The 23950-nt window shown below is 28.1% G+C and overlaps 1 protein-coding gene across 3 annotated transcripts in view; it reads right to left on the bottom strand.

The window, feature by feature from the left end:
• Window positions 1-23950, bottom strand: part of LOC135931263 (calcitonin receptor-like) — a 46420-nt gene continuing 22470 nt past the window's right edge. Inside the window, exons 2-13 of one of the 3 annotated variants that reach the window (XM_065468250.1) lie at window positions 17712-18252; window positions 15648-15761; window positions 14723-14835; window positions 7700-7791; window positions 7356-7494; window positions 5297-5447; window positions 1384-1444; window positions 1247-1313; window positions 744-829; window positions 392-527; window positions 304-345; window positions 18-249 (exon numbers count right to left, since the gene is read on the bottom strand). In XM_065468250.1, coding sequence (XP_065324322.1) covers window positions 130-249; window positions 304-345; window positions 392-527; window positions 744-829; window positions 1247-1313; window positions 1384-1444; window positions 5297-5447; window positions 7356-7494; window positions 7700-7791; window positions 14723-14835; window positions 15648-15761; window positions 17712-18252 — 1662 coding nt within the window. In that variant the 3' untranslated portion in view covers window positions 18-129. Of the gene's footprint in view, window positions 250-303; window positions 346-391; window positions 528-743; window positions 830-1246; window positions 1314-1383; window positions 1445-5296; window positions 5448-7355; window positions 7495-7699; window positions 7792-14722; window positions 14836-15647; window positions 15762-17711; window positions 18253-23950 lie in introns of all 3 variants that reach the window. The other 2 variants (XM_065468251.1, XM_065468252.1) reach the window with 2 other exon arrangements.

Here is a 23950-nt window from a genome sequence, read left to right as displayed (position 1 = left end):
ATTATATTAGATAAATTGAATTAAAAAATTGTTTAGTAAAAAAAAAGTTATAAAATATTTTAAAAGGTTTATTACAATAAAAATTAATGTTAAAAATATAATACGATTTTTTAAAAACGAAACGATTTTTTATGTACACAATGGTATTGGCTCATTAATAATTTTTGAGATACTGCCGGGTATTAGAGATCTATGACAATTTGCCCCATCAGATTCCTTTCTTAAGCGGGTTCGAAATTTATTTATTACCTTTATATGTTTTTATTTAAAATATAGCGGATTTTTTTTTAAAAAAAAAATTACTTCTCCATTTAGATAACAGAGTATCAATGCAACCGAAAATCCCTATATAAGATATAAATAAAATTTATTAGCAAGATTTAAGCCTTACTTGTAGCCCTTCTAACAGCGAATTCAAGATGTGGTACACCTCCAAAAATCCGTTTGTTAAAGGAGGACGATATAAAGTTAATAGAATCTGGATTCCAAATAATGGCACTAAAAATAAGACGGCCTTGAGCGTTTGTCTGTAAAATTAAGAATATTTTAAAAATATTTAAATCTTCAATATAGTTTATGTAAATATATTTCTAATTAATAGAAATAAATTTATAAATATACAATTATAACAAACATAAAAATACTTATTCAAATTGAATTGAGATTTATAATTATTAAAACTAATTATTTTTGAGGATTTAACAAAATTAAGAATTTTTTTCTATATATCCTTCTTTTCAAACCTGTACCAAAGATGTTCTTTTTGTTGCCCAGATTTAAGTTTGACAACGATAATCTTGATTATTTGAATCAAAAATATGACATTGATCTAAAAGGAAAAATGAAAACAAAGTTTTAATTATAATGTAATATTTTATTTAAAATGAAATAAAATAAGTAGGCCATTTGGAATTAGAATATGTTTCTTTTGTTTATTAAGTTATTTAATTATAAAATAAAATTTTGAATATCACACTAGTTCATTACATATTAGTATTATTTGCATTTGAAGCCCTTTCCCAACTACAGCAATACACTTTGTGAGCTCTAAAGTTTTATGAAACGAATATATTTCTAAATAAACAGCTTTTGGACTACAAAAAAAATCCCCTTCCCTTAATCTTTCCAAAATCTAATCCTAAGTGCCCTTCACTCGTTTTTATCTTAGTCTCCTTTAACATTAATGGTTATATGGTATATATAACTTATATCTTGTGTATATGTATATATATTTAATTAGGCCTACGAGCAATATTATGATGCATATGCTATTTATGACCCAATCGGTAAGAGATGCCGTCATTATCCAACATCTAAAATTAAAACATGTATTTTAAAATAATCTAATTTTTAAACATGATTAAGTTAAATATAATTCCTCACCCTAAATGGTCGCGAGACCATTTCAATCCAACGTATATCACTAAAGGTATAAGTGGAAAACCTAAAACAAACAAAAACGTATATTATTGTATTTATTATAAATTTCGATTATATTTTTAGATTAAAATAGAATAGGCCAAAATGGTTTATTTAATCTTGGCGTATATTTCAAATTCTTTCATAATTAAAGTGGTTGTTTTTCATAAAATAAATTTTAAATATTAAATTTGATATCATATACTACAGAGACCTAGCGATTGGGAGCGGGCGATAAAATGGTAATAAAATCCGAGACAGGCTTAAAGAAACTCTAGGTTGGGCTGGAAAAGTAAGATTTTTTTAACCAGAGTCGATTTTTTAAAATTTAAATTTCTATCAATTAAATTGGGAAATGTTGAAAAATCATATAATAAATCGTTTTAGCAAATATTTACTGATTATATTTTGAACTTTGAAAAAATAAGATAAAACCAAAATTTGAAAATCCATAAAAAATAAGGCAGAAACATTATATATTTGTCTATAAATTATGCCGAAGCTAAAAAATATAAATTGAGATATTATTTAAATTAATGATTAAATAATGTTTTGATCTCATAATTTCAAATAAATTTTATAATGATCTGCAAATTATTTCATTTTCCTTTGGCAATTAATTATACTTAAAATTAGAGGTCTGCAAAGTTAGGCCCGGCCCGAGCCCGGCCCGAACGGCCTCGGGTCTAATTCTATTTATAATAATCGGGTTAGGGCCAGGTCTATTATTTTTAAAAAAAATTCGGACCGGGTCGGATCGGACTTTGGAAATTTTATTAAATATATCTAATCTTAATTTTTCATTTTATATTAAATATTTTATGTAAAATAAAAAATTTTGATTTAATTTATTGAAACTAAACGCTATATATCATATGTCTTTTATTTTGAGTAATTATAAAAATTAATTTATATATTTAAATAAATTCGGTCGGACCGGGTCGGATCGGACTTTGGAAATTTTATTAAATATATCTAATCTAAATTTATCATTTTATATTAAATATTTTATGTAAAATAAAAAATTTTGATTTAATTTATTGAAACTAAACGCTATATAACATATGTCTTTTATTTTGAGTAATTATAAAAATTAATTTATATATTTAAATAAATTCGGGCCGGGCCGGAAAATTTTTTTAAAAAAAATTTCGGGTTCGGGCCAGGCCGGCAAAACTTTTTTAAAAAAATTTCGGGTTCGGGCCGGGCCGGCAAAACTTTTTTCAAAAAATTTCGGGCCGGGCTTGAAAAATTAGGCCCGATGCAGATCACTACTTAAAATATCTATAACCGAGACCTGCAGACTCTTATCAAAACCTAACCCTGCCCAGATAGTCCTGGGAAACTCGGAATGGGTTTATTATTAATAAATATAAAATCCGTGTCACAGTCACAATTTAAAATATATTTTAAAAATTCACGATTTTTTAAAAGCGTCTGTGACCTAATCGGCAAGAGCGTCGCTCACAAATGTGTAGGTCATGGGGTTCGAATCCCAGTAATGATTTTTTTTTACTTAATCTGGCAAAATTAATTAAATAGAAGATAAAATAATTACGATTTAAAGTTTGTTGTTATTTTAAAATTCAAAATATTAAATAGGTATTCTTATATTTTTAAATTTTTACACTACGTAATAACCAATAGTATTCTTATAGCATCATATCAAACACTTATTCATCAAAGCATCCATTAAAATATATCTATCATTACCATCTTATACTTACTTCATAAACATATATCTATCTATGTATAATAATATATATAAAAGCCGTGTCATAGTTTTAGTATCACAATTTATAATATATATTTAAAAAATCGTCAACTTTGAAAAGCGTCTGTGGCCTAATCGGCAAGAGCGTCGCTTACGAAGCTGATGGCTTTGGGTTCGAATCCCAGCAATGCATTTTTTTTGTTAATCTAACTTTGTATACTTTTTTTAAATTATATTAACTTCCTTATTTTTTTTAATTTTTATTATTTATGTACTCAATAAAAAATTTAATTTTGCCAAAGGAGGGTTTTGTATATTGTAATCATGGAAACAGATTTGGATTAATTAAGAATGAGTCTTTTAAAATTGGTTTCAAGAAATTGAAAACCAATTATTTTAGGAAGAACATCACAGATTGTTCTATCATCAAGATGTCAAATAATTATATCCAAATCAATTTTAGATTTAAGATAATGGATGTGATAATGAATACCAAGGTAAAATAAACGAGAACGTGTGCTCCCTGTTGGATCCTTTCGTCAGAATCGATGACATGTGGAATGAATAAAAGAGTTTTAATGTTACAGTATTTCTCTAGGAATTAACAGGAAATTTGGGATAAAAACAATTTATGAAATGTTCACAAAATTTGCTATTGAAAGCATTTTTAAAGTCTACTTTGATAATAGCCATGTTAGGAGGAGGATTTTGGAATACAAATGGCATGTGAAGCTATACCTTCTCCCTTAACACCAAATCCTATTGATAAGTATACTTAATAAGAGACCCTGGGTTTTGACCCATGTCAATTATTTTTGCTAATAATCTTCTAAATAGCCCATTGCAATGGGGTGGATACCACCACAATTTTGTGAGATAATTAGGTTTGCCCCCATGAATGATTCGAATCTATTATGGCAGGTCCTTTTTTAAAAGAGTATTTAGGAAGGTTTTAAAGCATTTAAATGATACTTTGAGAAGAATGTAGATTTTATACGAAGTGAGAGAGAGCAAAAACCATTGCGTCTGGATGTGGAAAATTTCTTAAAAGAATTGATAAATATCAGAATTCATAACTCACAAATCATATTTTTTTTATTCCATATTTTTCATAATATATTTGGCCTTTTCTCTAAAAATTTATAGAAATCTTGGAAGGATGAATACGGATAATCTATTTCTCTCATTTGACTATTATTCTGATTCATCCATCGTCAAATAAAGGTAAAATTTGTTATTTATCCATGCGGAGAAAATTTTGATTACCCGTCATTCTTGACGGGATATCAGCTAGTATTATATAAAAACCCAAGCCATGCCGGTTGGAAAAGTACAAAACCAGAATTCATATTCATGGCCAAATTTTTCTTTTTTTCAGACTAGGATTTACTACAATAAATTAAAATTTTCATAAAACACCATGTTCACGACTTCTCAAATTTAAAATTTTCTTATGAAACTATTGACAAATAAAATCAAAATGACCAAATTTAAAAAAAAAAAAAACAATTTTAAAACCCCATTCGTAAAATGGCTAAAAAGAATATTTAAAAAACCTACTATAACCAGGCTGGAAAGTGGTAAAAATTTATAAAGGCTATTTAGTATAAGTATATGATATTTTATTGAGTTTTCTTAGACAGAAAGGTGTGGATAATATACAAGAGGAATAGGCGGGTTTTATCCCGTCCATCCTATGAATGGGCGTGGGTGAGCGGGTAAATAAAATTTAAACATTCGGGCCGGTTAAAAATATTAGTAAAACAATGAGCGTTGGTTAATTTGAAATATTTTTTGTGTAATGAGCAGAATGGGCTTATATTTATTAATAATTTTTAAATATTGGGAGGGCTAGCGGGTTTAATAAATGGGCGGTGCGTGAATTTAAAAAAAACTATTGACAGACGGTGTTCGGGTTAAAAACTCGCCCATTGCTTACCCCTATACTGCACTCCACCATTCAGATGACGACATTTTTAGGCTATAATAATTATACTTATGATTATATATAATCATTAAGTAAGAATAAAATAATTTTAGATAGATGGAAAGAAGTTTTTCAGAAAATAGGTAACAAAAGTCATTTGTTAATGAATAATTTTTAAAATAAGCTTTTATTTCACCGTTGTAATAATGATAAATGTAATAATTAAATATTCATACCCCAACCAAAGGCTAAATACAATTTTATGGAATCCTTGACATTTAAAGCGAATATTAATATGTTGTACAGATACACTCCCTCGTTAAACATCCAACAATAAGTCGTTATCAAAAGATATTTGTTGAGAAACGCGAAGTAATTACACCATTTCTGAAAAGCAAAATAATATGATATTTATCTAACATTTATAAATAACTAAATAAAAATATTATTATTAAGTTGATTGGGATTTATACATTCATAATGTTCAATTTAGTGGTTCATAAGGCTGTAAGGTTATAGACAAGTAATAAGAACTACCATAGGCTTATATTTAACCCGTGAGGACACTTAGATATAAACAAAATGTAAATAGATTAACAAACATTTATATTAAGTTAAATAATTGAAGCATTCTTGTTTCTTTCAGCCAATTTAGAACTATGGCAAGATTAAAAAGTCAGACAGGATTCAATAAAATAAATGTGAAAGAAAGGGAATATCTAACTTTAATAAAAATTTCCAGAAAAGGAACGATAATTTTTTTCACTCGTTTTCAGGAAACGACGTACCTCTGGGTGCCCTCCCTATTACACCCTAGGTTTTAATTTTTTAAACCGAAAAAATATAATTATTGATTATTGTAAATATATAATATAATGTATTTGCGCAGCAAAAAACTATTAATAGAAATTATGAACACATTTCTTAGAGATACAAAATGAAAAACAAGTCCCTCATTTTATATATGCGTCAATTTATAAGAGTGACCTATTGATTAATAAAGATATTAAATAACCAACAATTATGGGCCCATTATTCGTGATAATAAATGGGTAAGTGGGCACCTATTGAGCCATTTTACTTATTTTATTCGATCCTCGACAGGACAAGTATTTGTTTTCCTGAAACCAACCTCATGGATGATTTTATAGTTAAAAGCATGGTTGCCAGACCTCCAAATTTTAGCGCAAACTTCCATATTTTTTTAATGTAGATTACCCCAAAATACGCCGTCTATTAATTTACACTTTTTTCCGATTTTTTATACTTTCTCTCGATTTTTTATAAAAATAAAATCAACTTAACCAGAAACTTGCACTCACTGTTATTTTTTATTTTAATTTACATATAAAAAGATATTTTGTTTTTAGTTTATTATCCATTTAAAAATGATATTTTAGAATTTTGAAATAATTCTGCATTTTTTAAAATGTTATTTAAATTTTTTAAAATTTTTACAATTCCATATAGCTTAATAATTTTGGATAAGTTAAGTAAAACTTTCTCTTAATTAGATATTTATTTTCTAATTTTATTCCTTTTTACAACTTTAAAATTCCAACTTAACAATAAATTTTATGACTTGGTTGTAAGAATTCTTATAAAATGTGGTGATCATGATAAAATCATATCATTTCAATTCAAAATAAAGTTAATAAATTCATTTAAAACAAATCATTTCTTTTAAAAAAATATGAATTTACAAATAAAAAATAGGAAAATCTAAGAATTATGACACGTGATAATAATTTCAACTTAGAAAGTTAAAATTTTAATATCGAATTATGAAAATAGGATATCATAGTTAGTACCTTTTTTTTCAAAGAAACATTGCTCTAAATTTTAAAAAAATATGTAATATTATTTTCTCATTACCACATTTATCTACTCAGAGGGTATATTTAATCTAATAAAAAATTCCTGAGAAAAAATAGTGATCGATTATCCATGTTAGCTTTAGAGAAAATGATCAAACATCATTTAAATATATAATTGGAATGAATTTAAGGAATAGGTAACAAAAATAAAATTTTATCTAATAGCATAAAATCTTCTAAAAAATATGAATGAGAATAAAAATATTTTTAATTTTATTCCGTAAAAAAAATTTTTTTTTTTGAATTATGATTAAATTCTCCCATTTTTTATTTGAATTAATCTGACAACCCTGGTTATTTGGTTATAGAGATATGGGTTAGGATGTTAGTATAAAAATAATGGATGAATAGCTACCTACTTGCGGATATATGCTATAATAAACTTATTTATTTTTTAAAAAAAATATAACATTTAAACCGCGGATATGCCTATGGATTCATCCCATTTATTCTGTTGCGAAATGTAGAGACTATCGAAAATAATGACTGTGATACCTCTTAATAAAAATGAAACCATAAGATTTTCGTGTAGTACAACACGGGTACATCTGACCAACCTAACATATTAATTTTTTAAATAAATAAAATGAATTTCAAAAAGTATTTTCTAAAGTGAACTTATTAGTTAATTAACGGGAAGGGGGAGGGGAGATTGACATATCAATTCCCTTTAAAATGATCTAATTGTATACTAAATAATTGGATTTTAGTTAGTTTTTATAAAATTTTATAAAAGAGTTTTAACTCAATTAAAAGTTATACCTGAAGATTTTAAATATGAAGAGTGCTGGAAGAATGGCCAATATGCTTATAATATAAGCAACGATCCGAACATATTGTCGTCTATAGTATAGCTTTGAGAGAGATGTAAAAGAAAATTTTATTTATTTAAATTGTCTAAAATATTTTAGACATTTCATCCTTAAAAAAATATTCTAAAAGTCATTTATGTTTACAATTTACGGTTAAACAAATAGAGATGCCAAAATGAATATACCCTTATCTATTTTAAGGAGACTAAGATATGCATACTTTTTATTTTAAAATCTTTGTATAAAATTAGATCAGGGGATATAATTTAAAAAAATTTCTAAAAGTTATTCAAGGATATCTTAAGTTTCAGAAATTTGTTAGGACTAGCAACTAGTTACTATCTTTAAAATAAATGTATCGAAAAATAACTTTGTAAAAAAATAAAATATGATATGTATAAATTTAAATTATATTATATTATAAAAATTAAATGTTGGAAATAAAGATATGCACAAAAATATTCTTAAGAACTAGTGCATGTATATAAACATACAAAGTATTCATGAAAAAAATATAATTAAGAAGCATATTATAAATTTATAATGTGAAATTTAATCTTCTTGGGGATTGATCTAATTTTTTAATGATTTGGCGCTTAGTGTAAACACCCTGTGTATATAAAGAAGGGCGAACCCTTTCATATTTTCAGAGGTAGTACCTTTCAGGTAAGTTTTTTTCTTTCATTGGTTGAAGTACTAGATGGTAGAATTGCCAAAATATATAATAATTTTTATTGTGGAATTTAAAGAGTATACATCTTTTTGTTTATAAAAGTTTAATTTGTTAAAGACATGTGCATCATTTATATAAAATGTGTAAATTTTTTTTGTATAAAATGTTTTTCACTGATTTAATGTCCGGTATTTTATTTTAAGTAGTTTTGAAGATTTTCAAATTAATGAGGATTTTTATCTTTTAAGAATTAAATCTCGAAAGATATGATTAATGGATAAAATTTATTATTTATTCATTATTTTATAAGCTCTATATAATTGAATACTTAAGAATGTAACTTTTACTTATATTAAAATCGATGAAATGAAAACTTTTAGTTTTTTTTAAGTCGATAAAATTTTACTTAATTAATTTAAATTTATAATTGTATTAAAGTTTTCAATGAAATTTTAGTAATGAATTTTAAATTATAATTGGATTAAATTCTGATTATATGTTACAAAAATTATTAAATTATATAAATTAATTGATAAAGTTATAAAATAAAATTTCTAAGTTATAAAAATTTTAATATATTAGGAAAATAATCTAAAATGTGTTTAAAATTATGCAAAGCATCTGTGACATTCTTTGGAACATTATCAACGTCAGTTAACCTTTTATACATAGTTTGCATTCAGCTAGTAATGTATCCTCTCCCAAAATCCTACCTTCAGCCTCATCGTGGCGGGGGAGTGGCAACGTCTTTTGGCGGCAAATGGAGGTCTAAAAGGTTCCCTGTGATCTGGGTCTAGAATAGGATCACCGTCTCCTCGACGGGGTGTAAAAACCACTTAAAGAGGTTGATGTCAGGAAGGGCATCCGATTGTAAAAACCATGCTACAAAAATTTCCTTATGGTTACAACAAAGCATGGGCGGGGTACAGCCCAAAGTACCCCGTGGGCCTCCTCATCCGCCTACGACAAAAAAAAGGATGGGAAACCTGGTGGAACCACTATTCATGAAAATGAAACCTATGACGGCCATAAACGACCTAATAAAAAGTGGAGAAACCAGTTTACGGGTGATCGAGTTAGGGTCGCGACATGGAATGTTGGGAGTATGACGGGAAGAGCGGGAGAAGTCGTCGATGTATTGCACAGAAGACATATAGATGTGTGCTGCATACAGGAGACTAGATGGAAAGGAAATGGGACCAGAATGATTGGCAAGACTAGCGAAAAATATAAATTCTTTTGGCAAGGAGGTAATGATGGTAAGGCTGGAGTTGGGGTATTGGTTGCGGAGAAATTGGTAGACAAAGTAGTCGAAGTGAGAAGGCTAGACAACCAGATAATGGTTATCAAGATGATTATTGGTAGAAAGCTATATAATATGATCTCGGCATATGTTCCTCAGGTTGGAAGAAGTGAAGAAGAGAAAGATGTATTTTGGGACAGTCTATTGGGGGTGACATCGAGACTGGCAAATGAAGAGGGGATTATCCTGGCTGGCGATCTGAATGGACATGTGGGAGCGAGTAGTGAGGGTTATGAAGGAGTACATGGAGGGTTCAGTTACGGCATGAGAAATTTGGAAGGAGAGAGGATTTTAGAATTTAGTGATGCTATAGATATGATTGTTTGTAATACAATGTTTAAGAAAGAATCAGAGAAGCTGGTGACTTATAAGTCGGGTAGTACCAAAAGTGTTGTGGATTACTTGTTATTAAGGAGATGTGATCGATGTATAATAAAAAATGTGAAAGTGATACCGGGAGAGGAATGTATAAATCAGCATCGACTAGTTGTAGGAGATCTCACTCTTAAAGGTGCCAGGGTCACTAAAAGAAAGTTTGTCCCAAGGCTGAAGGTTTGGAAATTGAAGGAGGAGAATGCTAGACGTCAATTCAATATGGCATTGGCGATTAGGGAGGCGGAGGTGGCACAAGCATCTGGGGTGAATGACAAGTGGGAAGCCATGAAGAAAGCTTGGGTAATGACAACTGAGGAGGTATGTGGATGGACAAAAGGGCCGCCTAGACATAAGGAGACTTGGTGGTGGAGCCCAGAGGTAGCGAAAGCCGTGGATGAGAAACGGAGGTGTTTCAAAGTATGGTATAATAGCAAAGAAAATAGTGATAATGATATTTACAAGATGGCTAAAAGAAATGCTAAGAAATTAATAGCGAAGGCTCAAGAAGAAAAAAGACACGAGTTTGCTAAAGAAATGAAATGCGCTGATGGAATTGGAAATATGGTTAGAATGGCAAAACAGATGTCAAAAAAGAGGCAGGATGTGATAGGTGTAAAGTGTTTGAAAAATATGGAAGGAAAAATGACGATTGATAGTAGTGGTATTAAGAACACCTGGAAGATTTACATGAAAGGACTTTTGAATGAAGAAAATGAATGGAATAATAATATTAGTTGTGCAAAGGTAGAAGGTCCAGGGTGTAAATTTGGCAAGGACGAGATAAGGAGAGCAGTGAAAAAGATGAAGAAAGGGAAGGCATCGGGTTTAACGATGGTGGTATCAGAGATGTTTAAAGGTTCTGATGATTTAGGGATTGAATGGTTAATGAATTTAGCAAATCAGATTGTCACAGAAGGTACTATTCCCGAGGACCGGCGAAGAAGTATAATTATCCCAGTATACAAGGGGAAAGGTGATCCTTTAGATTGTGGGTCTTACAGAGCTATTAAACTCGGAACATACAATGAAAGTATTTGAGAGAGTGTTAGAAAAGCGGATAAGGGAACAAATCAAAATTGATGAAATGCAGTTTGGTTTTACATCGGGAAAAGGCACGACAGATGCAATTTTTGTGGTGAGACAAATTCAGGAGAAGTATCTTGCGAAGGAAAAGAAACTCTATTATGCGTTTGTTGATTTGGAGAAAGCATTTGATAGGGTGCCGCGTGAGATTACAAGATGGGCCTTGAGAAAATCCGGTGTGGAATGGTTAGTTACCGCAGTGATGGCAATGTATGTTGGAGCACAAACAGCAGTACGGACGGATCATGGTGATAGTGACAGCTTTGAGGTGAAGGTAGGACTTCATCAAGGATCCGTGCTGAGTCCATTATTATTTATCTTAGTAATGGATGTGGTGGCTAGAGAAATGCGTGAAGGACTTCCCTGGGAGATATTATATGCAGATGACCTTGTATTAATGGCAAACAGTGAGGGAGAATTGAGGGATAAAGTTAGTAAATGGAAGATGACTATGGAAGCAAAGGGCCTGAAAATGAATGCATCAAAAACAAAGGTGATGATTGGTGGGGAAAATCTAAAGATAGAAGAATCAGGTATTTCTCTGAAGTTAAAGGGGAAAGTTTACGTAAGCTGCGTGAGGAGTTGTTTAGTTTATGGCGGTGAAACATGGGCAATGAAAGCAATTCACGAAGCCAAATTAGAAAGAACAGAGATGAGGATGGTTAGATGGATGTGTGGGGTATCTCTGAGAGAGAGAAAAACTAGCAAGGAATTGCGAGCAAGATTAGGTATAGAAATGATTGGTATGGTAATGCGACGAAATAGACTAAGATGGTTTGGGCATGTGGAACGTATGACAAGAGATGACTGGGTAAAGAGATGCACAATGATGGAAGTAGGAGGATCAAGACCTAGAGGAAGATCCAAGATGACGTGGACAAATGTGATAGCGGCGGATATGAGAAGCTTGAATCTTACAAGTATTGATGCTCAGGACCGTCAAAAATGGAAAAGAAAAATCAGAGGGAAAACTGGCCTACCCGGGTAAACCTGGAAATCGCCATAAAACGGAGAAGAAGAAGAAGAAGCTAGTAATGTATCATGAGATATTTTAACATCCTCACAATAAAAACTTCAAATATTTAATTTTTTTACCTGTTAATACCGATAATAATATTTGCAGATTTGTAAGTATATCTGATGAATCAAGAACCTTTCATTCATTTGAGTAATAAAAGATCCAAGAGGTGGATAAAGAAGTTTCTCCTATAGTATTCTTCAACTGACCCTCTATTAATATTAGAACGATTGGCTTACCTTGCCGCGGAGTCGAGGAGGCAAATATTAAATTTACAGAGCTCTGTTTTTGACTAAACAATTACATATAATTTATAAAATTCGTCATCTACCATTGCCCTAATTTCCTTAAGTTCCTAAATAATGTTTTCAGCGATTCTCATTGTCTCAATCAAATCGATGACATTTTTTTCAATTACTTAAAATACTTACGTATTTAAATAATTTGACATTCTAATGTAATAATAAATTGGTTGTAGTACTGTGTCCAATAATCTGTCTGCTTCTGAAGAAATCTCTTTTCAGGCCATTGGGTTATTTCATTAGAGCATTTATAATAGGTTCTTCTAACTCCATAAAAGCCGTTATTTTTATGGCGAAGGCTTCGTCTTGTTGGACAAGTTTTTTGCAGTATTTTTCTATATAATGGACAAGGAATTTCAGGTATAATTCTCAATATTATATTTTATCTCTTGGAATATCTAAACATCTCATAAATGCTAGATATTTTGCCTAACGTAAATGAGAAATTTTAATCTCAATAAAATAAACTTCAAAGCCATTTGATATTAATGGCAGAGAAGAAATTGTCAGATTCAATGAGCAGCACAGTGCACATATATAGACGTTGAACATTTCTTTTTATAAAGACTGAAGCTAGTCGAATTGCAAATCCATTGCATGGACTCCATCATACCCTTGTCAAGATGACTAGGATTCTGATTTTCATCAATAAAGATAAAAAAAGAAATCCTTATATCCATTCTTAAACCATAAATATTAATTGTTTAAAATATTTTACCTTGGCTTTGCAATGAAAAAGTTTCAAATAATTTGGTGATAAATAAATTTTAAAATGGTATATAAAATATAAATATAACGCAAAAATTTGAAATATATATTGATTCCTAGAATAAATTAGGTTATTTCATCGTGAATGTGATAAATAAATGTAAATTGAAATATATGATTAAAATAGTTTATTATATTTTACAACTACCTTTTCACAAGGCTAACTAATTGTCTTTAAAAAATAAACATTAACAATAAAAACATAGGAATTAGACATTAGAGAAATGGACAGTAATATCAGATCAGTGATGAAACCGATTTAAGAGAGAATTCAGTAACCAATAATCTCGTTATGATAAAAAACAAAATGAAGTTGAATAAAAAGGGCTATATGTTTTCCAAAAGTGTAGGAGAGGGGGCTGTGGGAACTGTGTTTTATTAATGTAATTATTAAATTTTAAAGCTACAAAGAAATTAGTAATTTATGCAATTGACATTTTCCACAAGATATCTGTTTTAAAACAACAGAGTCTCGTGTAATAAAAATCAACAAAAATTATTATCAGACAATAGAATATGTATCGAAATAATCTTCATCAAGTGTAGACCCCTAGTTTAATATATGGAGAATTATGAAGAGATAGTTAAGAAAGTATCGTTCATGTACAAAAGTAGATTTGCAGATCTAAATTTACGTTGTGGTCGTTTTTTTTGAAACATGCTCCACTTTTTAATTTAATTACAATTCTGATATGGCTAAAGGAAATAAAATATTTTTAAGTTTTTCATTTACACAAAGGTTTGTACTAATGTCCTAAAAGTTCATTTAAAAAAAATTATTTATGTATTTTTTAATTTCAAATGCTATGCGAGGCAGAGTGGTGCATAATAATTATCAGAGACCTGCAGGCCCGACCTTAAGCCTGCCCCGGGTATATAGGCCAGGACTTTTTTTTAAATATCCGGACCGTGTCTGAAATTTTTTAGAACGATCCTAAAAAATTTCTTTTAAATACACGAGCCAGGTGGGGCCGGGTGGAATATTTTATTCGCATTTTTATCTATAAATATTAAAAATAAATAAATTATATTTAAAAATTGTATAACATAGAACAGTATATCACATTCATCCCCTTTATTTCCTTCCACTTTTTCGATTCTTAGAAAATATTTCTTGTAAAATATTATTAAATCAATTATTCAACTAATCATTACTTTAGGTGATATTCAATCCAATTAAAAGTCGCAAAGATACACTCAAAAATTTAAAGTGTAGTGATTCAAATTCACTCCTTTTTTCAAATCCGGGTTGGGCGAAAAAAAAATTTAAAGTCGGGAGCTGACTGTGCAAATGGTAACTCTACAAGTCTCTGATAATTCTAAAAGGTTATTTCATTTAACCTTTATTAATTAAAATAAAATACAAAATGATTTTTAGAAATATTTTTCTGGCTCCCTTGGGTTTAATTCCATTCACTATAAATATATAGGCCTGTATTATAACACATTACATCAATCTTAAGGCACTGCGAGTAATTGCTCCATTCTTTGTAAGCATTTTGAGATGGATCAAATACCTTAAACCAAGTATTGTTGGTTTGACATAATTTAGTAGCTTTGGCACCTGTTATTTAGTTTAATAAATATATAATATATTATCATAGGCATTATCAGAATCATAAATATATTATCAGTCATTTATGTTCTATTATTATCTGTTATGGAATTTTAAGAATTAATAAGATAATAGAAAGATATTTGAAATAATTTTAACTTGTTTATTATAAAATTTTGCATAGATAAAATTTAAAATTTCAATGGATGATATTGTTATCAAGTTAATGTTGAAAAATGTTTTCTGACAGTCGAATTTTTATTAACACCACTGAACATTTATAAATTATAATCTTTTAAAAAATGTCTCAATTAATATTACATGGTGTAAAAATTTCTTATATAATAAAGTAAAAATAAAATTAGATATTTTTAAGAATGCGTTCCGGAACATTTCGAAATATGGAACGGAACTTATTTTTTGGCCGGAATGGAAATGGAACAGGAACGCAAAATATTTTTCTTCCAATCCCTGGTTTATAATGATACATTATATCCATTTTCAGAAAATAGTGGGGGGTAGTAATTTTTATTTGCTTAAATAGATATTTGAATATTCCACACATTATAATTAAGTCATTTTCTAAAATTTGAATATTTGAAAATTTCACACATTCTAATAAAATTATTTACTAAAATTTGAAACATATTTTTTTCCTTGTCAAACAAAAAAAAAAGTGAATAGGTTATTTCAAACAACTAATATTCCATATCTATATTTGGTTATAATAAAATATTTATAGGATTATGGCATTGAAAGATTCTAGATATTTAAAATATTTTATCAATCTGAAATAATTATAAGTCATAAGTAAAACTCACCAAGAGATATGTGAAATTTCCCGCCGTGTATATAATTGGGGCATTGCATCAAAATAATATTATTGACTTTGGAAGTAGACCAGCATAACCAACCATCCCATGTTGCAGGGCATGCTATTTCAGAAAAAATAATCATTGTTTTATAATTAATTGTTCTTTGGGTTACATTGTAAATCGGTGAAAAAAATGTAAAATAAATTTTAAAAACAATATATTTATATAAACATGTGCTTTTTAATTGATTTCATGGTTTGTCATTATCTACACAGTAATTCAATAGTTTTAGTTACTAACTTTGAAATGTTTGAATATTATAGAGGCAATATAAATTTTTAGTCTGCTAGGAATATAAAATAAAGAAAAAGTTTAGGCTACGCATCTCCAACTTTTTTCGGTCAGGATTCTACTATTTTATGTAAAAATATGATATCTATAAATAATAGCAAACATTAAAATATTGAGGGCAGCGAGACATTTATTACAACTTAACATGAAACATATATAATAAACGTAAAAATTATTATGAAATATTAATATTATATAAAATTCAACTAAAGAGCTTCTTTCTATTCCAGACAAGAGAATATATGGAAAGGATTAAAGTTTATAATTCAACAACTAAAGTTCTAATAATATTTTAAATCCGAAAATTAAATAGAAAAATTATGTACAGTCCATATAAAAAAATTTTGGTCATAATATAGACTAGACTGGGGTAGGGTTAAAAATCAAGATCTTCATTTAAATTGAAAGGGGGTTCTGAGTTATAAATACGCCATCGTCTATGAATAAAATTGATGATGGGGGGGGTTACTAATTCTGATCTGGCAGGCGGGTAGGGTTTATAGAAGTTCCTAATATAGGCTCTACACCAAATCTTGTCTATAATATATACAAATGTAGAGATCATTTATTTAATGATCCAAGGGTCACTGATTCATTGGCGCTTTGTTTTATGTTTATTTTTGGAGTTTGGTTAGAGGAAAACACAGTTGCCCATTAGGGTTAGTATATATTTAAGCCTTGAGTGGTGAGGTGATGCGAAGGTAAAAATGGTTTAGGGGAGAAGCATATAAAATAATTCTAAGTATCCCCCACGCCTTAACCACTTCAAATAATAATGCATTTTTCTTTAAATTATAAAGGTTGATGTGAGTTCTTCCTTGCCTTTAAGAAATTTATCTTTTAAAAAATAAAAAGAATATTTAATAAAATTGCATGAAACTTTGTAGAAACATAGTTTAGCCTAAAATAGAAAGGTCCTGAAAAAACTAGGTTGACATATCGACAGAATTTCTTATAGCAATAAAATAACCATTTAAAAGTCTATAGGGTGTTGTTGTTATTAACTAATTTTAAGCAAATTAAAATTTACAAGGGGGGCCTTACTATTTAAACGCAAGGCACCTACATTTAATATTAATGGTTTCTTGAGAAACATTAAATCGGGGCTTTACTCTAATTTCCATTATAAACTAATGAAAAATAATTGTAACATTTTGAAATGGGAGATTACCATAATTATAAAAGACAGTTATAAGATAATAATAAAAATATGTTAAATTATTTAAAGTATATATGTCCAGTTCATACAAAACTCTTAATATAAATATATACTTAAGTTGTAAAATTATTTATAATATAAAATTTTTTATATGTAAATTTGGCATGACAAGTCGCAAGATAAACAAAAATAATCAAAAAATTTATTAAAGATGAAATTGAATTTTTTAAATACATTTTTCAAATTTTAAAGACAGAACTTTATTTTTAACCTACACTGCGAATTTATCTATAATAACATAAATAGCATGGCCAAAACGAATATAAAAAAAAAATAGAATATTTTAACGATTTCAATATATTCGAAAGGTCATTAAATATTCAAATTTATGCAGGAGACTGCAGGTCCGTTAGAACCTAGTTCGAAAATGGGAAATTTTTTTTTATTAATCTGGGATGGGCTTAAAAATAAAACACTTTACAAGGGTGGCTTAAGAATAAAAACAAAAAAAATGGTGAATTCGGTTTTAAACAAATATTTATTTTTTTAAATAATACTACCAGAGTTAGCAGAGTAATTGAGCGAATCGAAAGCGGGTGGCGTTAACATGTGGGATTCGATTTTATGAGTATCACAACAGTCCTTGGCCGCTTTGCAACAATCTATCCAAGACTTTTTCTCCAGGTCATTTCTAAAATAGTCAAAAACCGGGGATTTTAGATTTTCGAAATCTGGGTCATAAAATTTTATGTCCGAGTTGATCTGGATCATGTGATCGCGAGCTGAGTTATGATTAGTTATATCAAAGCGACCTTGAACCATGTTTTTTTTGGATATGCTATGAGGATCTAAGGTGAGTTTCGGGAGATCGAGCTTATGAACCAACCAATGTTCGTATAATCTTAGGTCGTGGTCGGGAAATATGAAAGCAAAACATTGAGCACAACTAGTGTTTAAATAGAGCAGGATTGGGAGGTAACCTCCTGTGTATCTACAATAGTAGATTGACCTTGATATGTTGTTGTTGATGGATGTATAAGGGATTAGAGTAGCTGAAATAACTCGATCGACAAGTAGTAATAGGTTGAGATTAAAAATGAGCTTAAAAGTTTATAAAAAAATAAATGTTTCATTATATGCATATTCTATGCCTGTTTTAATAAATTTCTAGTAAAATCAGATTTTTCAAAATTAAAAATTATCCTCAGTAAATTATTTCAAAAGAAATTCAGAAATTTCACATGAAGATTCCTCAATTATGATATCGTTATTCCAGAAATATATATATGTCCTAACAGTATATGCGTTCTTTCAGAATCTCTAAAATTTAAATGTGAGATGATCATAAATATGAAAAATCTGATTTCGGAAATATATTACAGCATACAGGCGCGTACGCATGAATTTGGTCTGGAAAGGGATAATAAAATTTTTTAAGAAATATTATTGTTAATTAAAAATACTAAGCATAAATATATTAGGACTAATAACTTTCATAATACACAATTTTAAATTAATGTGAATTACAAAAAAATTATATATATAAACTGGCATTGAAAAACTATAAAATAAATGTGAATTATTAAATATAAAGTGAATATAACCACGATATGAATCACTTAAATGACCCAAAATTGAAATTTGAATTTTTTGAGCCTTAAAAATATATAAAGTATAAAAAATTTAAATGTTGGAAATATAAATTAATACACAAAAAGTTTCTTAGGAATAATTGTATTTTGTATGTTTTGAGCTAATTTTTCAATTATCTATCCTTGCTTGGCGTTAAATGCCTATGAATATTCAAAAGATCCAAATCATTCAATCTACTTTCAGAAGTTGTATCTCATAGATATGTTTTTCAGAGACTTGTAGGCCCGGCCCCCGATCCGGACCGTATTTTAATTTTTTAAACATACCCAAGCCGGGCCCGAAATTTTTTTAAAAAAACACCCGGGCTGGGCCTGAAAATCTTTTTAAAAAAATATCCAGGCCGAACTGTATATTTTAAAACCAAATATTTGAAATCGCCATTATTAGCTATAAAAATCAAAATTTATTTTAAAAATATAGGCCGTGCCCTGCAAATTGTACCTCTGCAGGGTTCTGTTATTCTTCTTAAAAAAGAGAATGTTCTCTCATTAGTTTACTAATGGGAAGAGTTGCTTATATATATAACCATTTTAATACAATGGGTATATAATCTAAAATGTGTTTGAAATAATGCAAAGCATCCATAGCATTTTTTGGGACTATATCAACCATAGTTAATCTTTTAATCATAGTTATTCAGCTAATAAGGCATCATTATTTTAACATCTTCATGACAAAAATCTAACAAATATTTTTTTTTCTATCACCATCTGAAAAAGGTTGGAAAGACTTTTGTGGAAGTAATATCTGCGGATTTGTAAGTGTTGCATGATGAATTAAAAACCATTCATTTATTTGGGTTATAAATATATCTAAGAGAGGGGACATTTGTTTTATAATACTCTTCTACTGATCCTATATTAATGTTTTGACGATGAGCTTGCTGTAAGTCGAGGAGGACAAATATTAAACATGTATAGCTCTGCTTTTGACTCAACAATAACATATAAAATATGAAATTCTTTATCAACATTAGCTCTATTGAGTTCTAATAAAATGCTCTCCGCTATTCTCATCTTCTTAATCAAGTCAATGTCATGTTTTTGAAAAGTATTACATAAAATAGTTGTATAATTAAATAATACATTCTTGAGAAAAAAAATTTGCAATAAGTATTGAATCCAATAATTTTCTTGCTTCTGAGGAAATATTTCTTTCAAGTCATTGTGATATTTCAGTAATAGCATTAATAATCGGCTCTTTTAACTCCATAAAAGCTGTTACTGCTTAATGGCGGAGACTCGATCTCGTTGGACAAGCTTGCAATTTCTTAGTTTCAGAGATAATTATTATTTGACTAGAAATTTAGATAAATAATATGCCACTAAAATTTGAAAATAATAGGTAAATTACGCCAAGGAAAACTTGAAATTGAAATTAATTGATAAAATAACTAGTAGATGAATGTGATAAATAAATGTAATTAAATATATATATGAGATAGGAATAATTAACAAATATAAGCTATTAACAATATATTTTTGAAAAATATAATTCGGCATCTACATTTTTTGGCTTTGGGGGAGGGGGGATTTGTCCCCCTGCCCCCCCCCGCTGCGTACGCGCCTGAGAGCATATATATATAGATATAATGATAATCACTTCACAATATAATTTTGTGAACGTTTGAAGTTTTATTAAATTATTGTATAATATATTTTATAAAATTTAAAAATACATGAAAGTTTATAATGGTAGAATACATTTCCGACCAAATCCGATTTTAATATTAAAAAAATTCCCATAAGTAAATGATCTAAAATTGAGATTCAGAATCTCCATGAATTCCAAATCCCATTACTACAATACTATACCAAGATTAAGTTTGAAAAATTTAATAACTTTTTTTACTTATATATTTTTAATTCCAATAAAATCCTGATTTGATTTTACATGTAGCATACCATGCTTGGGTAGGGTTAAAGCATTTATCATATTTTGCATGACTGCAAAAAATTTCTAATTCTATTTTAGATTTCTCACTATTTTAAAACTTAGGCAGAATATGTTGAGTCCTTATTACGCTATGTTATAAAAAAAATATCTATGAAATATTAAAAATACGTGTATTGATGATTTAAGTCATTATGGTGGAAAGTTTTAATACATATTTCAATTAATAATTATAGAATTATTAATTTTGATGTATATATTATTATGTATCGAATTTGATTATAAAAAGAGAGATTATTAGCTAGCTCATCATTCATAAAAATTTATATATCTTCAACTTTAGAATGTTTAATTCAAATCGCATTTCAGTCAGTTATATTAAAATAAAAGAACTATATATCGAACACTAGTGCGTCGCTATGGAGAGGTAAAAGTGTTATCAGCATGCCTAAATTTAATTGAGCATCTATATGCTATATAGGTATATATCAAAATCAAACAATTTTTTTAATTAGGTGGATGATAAGAGCTAGCGTTGACAGTCACTTCATAGAATTAATCATAAATAATATGTTGTCTTTTAATTTAAATCTTTATACAATTTTTGGATTGATTGTGATGAGTATATTCCCATTACAATAATAAAATTATTTAGATTCGATCCGTCGAATATTCGATTCGAAAATATTCTTAAAATTTTCATTAAAATGGATTATTAAAACTTTATAAAAAGTTTCCCAAGGAACATGTTAAATATTTATGAATAATTTGGAATGTTAAAGAATAATTTCAAATTATAGGAATAATGATCGAAGATGAAAAGGCTATTATTTGTAGAATAATTTTTTACATTAACAATTAATAATACATTACCATATTTTTCACTTTTTGTAAAAGTAGTGATTGCGTACAAGCCCCAACCGTGGGATCAAACCACCTTGTGAGGCTTCCTAAATCATTCTTGTCTTATAATTAACAAAAATATCATTTTTATTTTTTAAGGTTGATATTTATAGAATAATTAAAATATTTTATTGCTTAAATTATAACTATACAATAAAATTTTGAGATTATAATATAATTTTAAGATATTTGCACCCTGGTTTTACAAATCCACACAATTATTGCATATTTTTTTTATATAGAGGCTACTAAAATCTATATTAGGACAAAGATTAAATATTATAGGCCTTTACTTTAAAGGTGGGATCAAGTGATTTGAAATGCCCATGATTCACCGGGTCTCCAATATTAAAAAGCTAATAATTTTATATAATTTTAATACATGTTTATCATACCGGTTGTAATTTTACTTTACTTAAGGATAACATTTTTTTTAAAAACCCGCTTGTGATATGCGGGTATTATTATATAAGTAATAATTTACTTTTTTATTCAATAAATTATCTAGGTGGACTCAAAATTTCAAAAATTAAACATGGTATCAAAATTTATGACAGAACAAAATTTTATATTGACCTAATTTATTATAACTCAAAATTTCTAGAGAAAAATTATATTAATTTGTAAATGTAGAGAATGAAAGCAAGGCTGATATATTAAATTGGCTAGTAAACATTCAATGACGAATACACATTTTGACTATAAATGAATTGGTAAGAATTCCATATTCTTGTCGGAAAACGTGGCCCACAGAATAAAGACAGCAACTAGCACGTGCAGTGAAATGGCTTTTCCTATCGCTGGGTAATGTTGAGTTCATGGAGATCATCCAAAAAATTGGAATAAAGTAACTTTTATATAAGATAACATAAAATTACAAAACTGAATTTATAATTAGTTATCTTCCACCATGTATGGATTAGCTCAGAGCTCAGAATTAGGATTATCAGAAATATCTTTATTAAATAAAACGGTAAAATTCCAATAATATAATTTTAAAGCATATAAAAAACGATGTTGGTGTAAAATAATATCCTTTATATATTGTTTTTATTTAAAAATTTAACAAAAAAGAAAGTTAAATATATTATATTTTCCATTATATAAACTTATAGCCGCAAACAATGTCCACAATATATTACAGCAGATTTAATTCAAAACATTTCCAAGAATAGTTTGTAAATAAAAAATTGGAAATGTTTTCCATCAAATCTGGTCAACACTGTTTCAATAAATAATAAATGTATTTTTTATTTTTCCTTGATATCTTTTTTGCGTTTCAAAAAGCAATTAGCATTTTATAATTGTATATATCATTTTTAAAAAATATAACGTTTCGATAATTCCCACAGCTGATTTGATATTCAAGCATCGCGCTAGCCACGTCAACAGATAATCAAAGGTATAAAAAATATCCTTAAATTTCGATCACCAATCTTGCAGAAAGGGATCATTTTCGACGATCGTTTTGTCAATGATAAATATAATAATTCCCTATTTTTCACTTATTCAATTATTATTTTTTTTGGTTTCTTATATGCGTACACATTGTAATTATAATTTGTAAGTTTATAAAAAAAATACTATAATTTTAAGATTTATATAGTAATTTATTATTGAGTTAATAAAATGGATTAAAAAAAACATTATATAATATTAGGCATTTTAAATAAATCTATTATAAATAAACTAGAAATCAATCGAATAAGTTCCGGTCTCTTAATTTATTTTATGTATTGTATAAAATAATTTTTTTAAGTTTTAAACTACATGTTGTATAACATTTCCATATATTTGTAACAACTTTCTTTTAAAATTGTTTGACTGGCTATAATTATTATAAAAATAACATATTGATTAACATTTTTTGAAAAAATTATATAGCAAGTCAAACAATTTTTTAAGAAAGTTGTTACAAATATATTGAAATGTTTTACAACAAATCATTGCTCATTAATTATATTTTTAACAACTTTTTAAATAAAATTGTCCCATAATTATAGTAAAAATTATTGATATAATTTAAAAAAACTAACAATAATCACGGCAAATTTAACAATCTTATAAGAAAGTTAAAATATATATGGAACAACAATCATTATAAATCTAGGGATGTACCGATATTTTTTATCATATCGGATCGGATAATTTTCTACCTTTTTTAAGAAACCGATTATAGGCCGATATTATTCGATATAATCTGATAAAATGGCGTCTTAATTAAAAAAAAAATTTTAAGTTATTAATATTTAAGAAAATATATTTATGTATATGTTAATAACATTCTGAACAATTGAAGTGATAAAATTTTTTAAAACTTATGTTAAAGGATTTTTAAACTACTATATAA

This window comes from Gordionus sp. m RMFG-2023, chromosome 1 (assembly GCF_954871325.1).
Source record: "Gordionus sp. m RMFG-2023 chromosome 1, tfGorSpeb1-WG-v2, whole genome shotgun sequence".
Lineage (NCBI taxonomy): Eukaryota > Metazoa > Nematomorpha > Gordioida > Chordodea > Parachordodidae > Gordionus > Gordionus sp. m RMFG-2023.
Note: the sequence above shows the minus strand (reverse complement) of the source record. Positions and strands in the feature narration are given on the sequence as shown.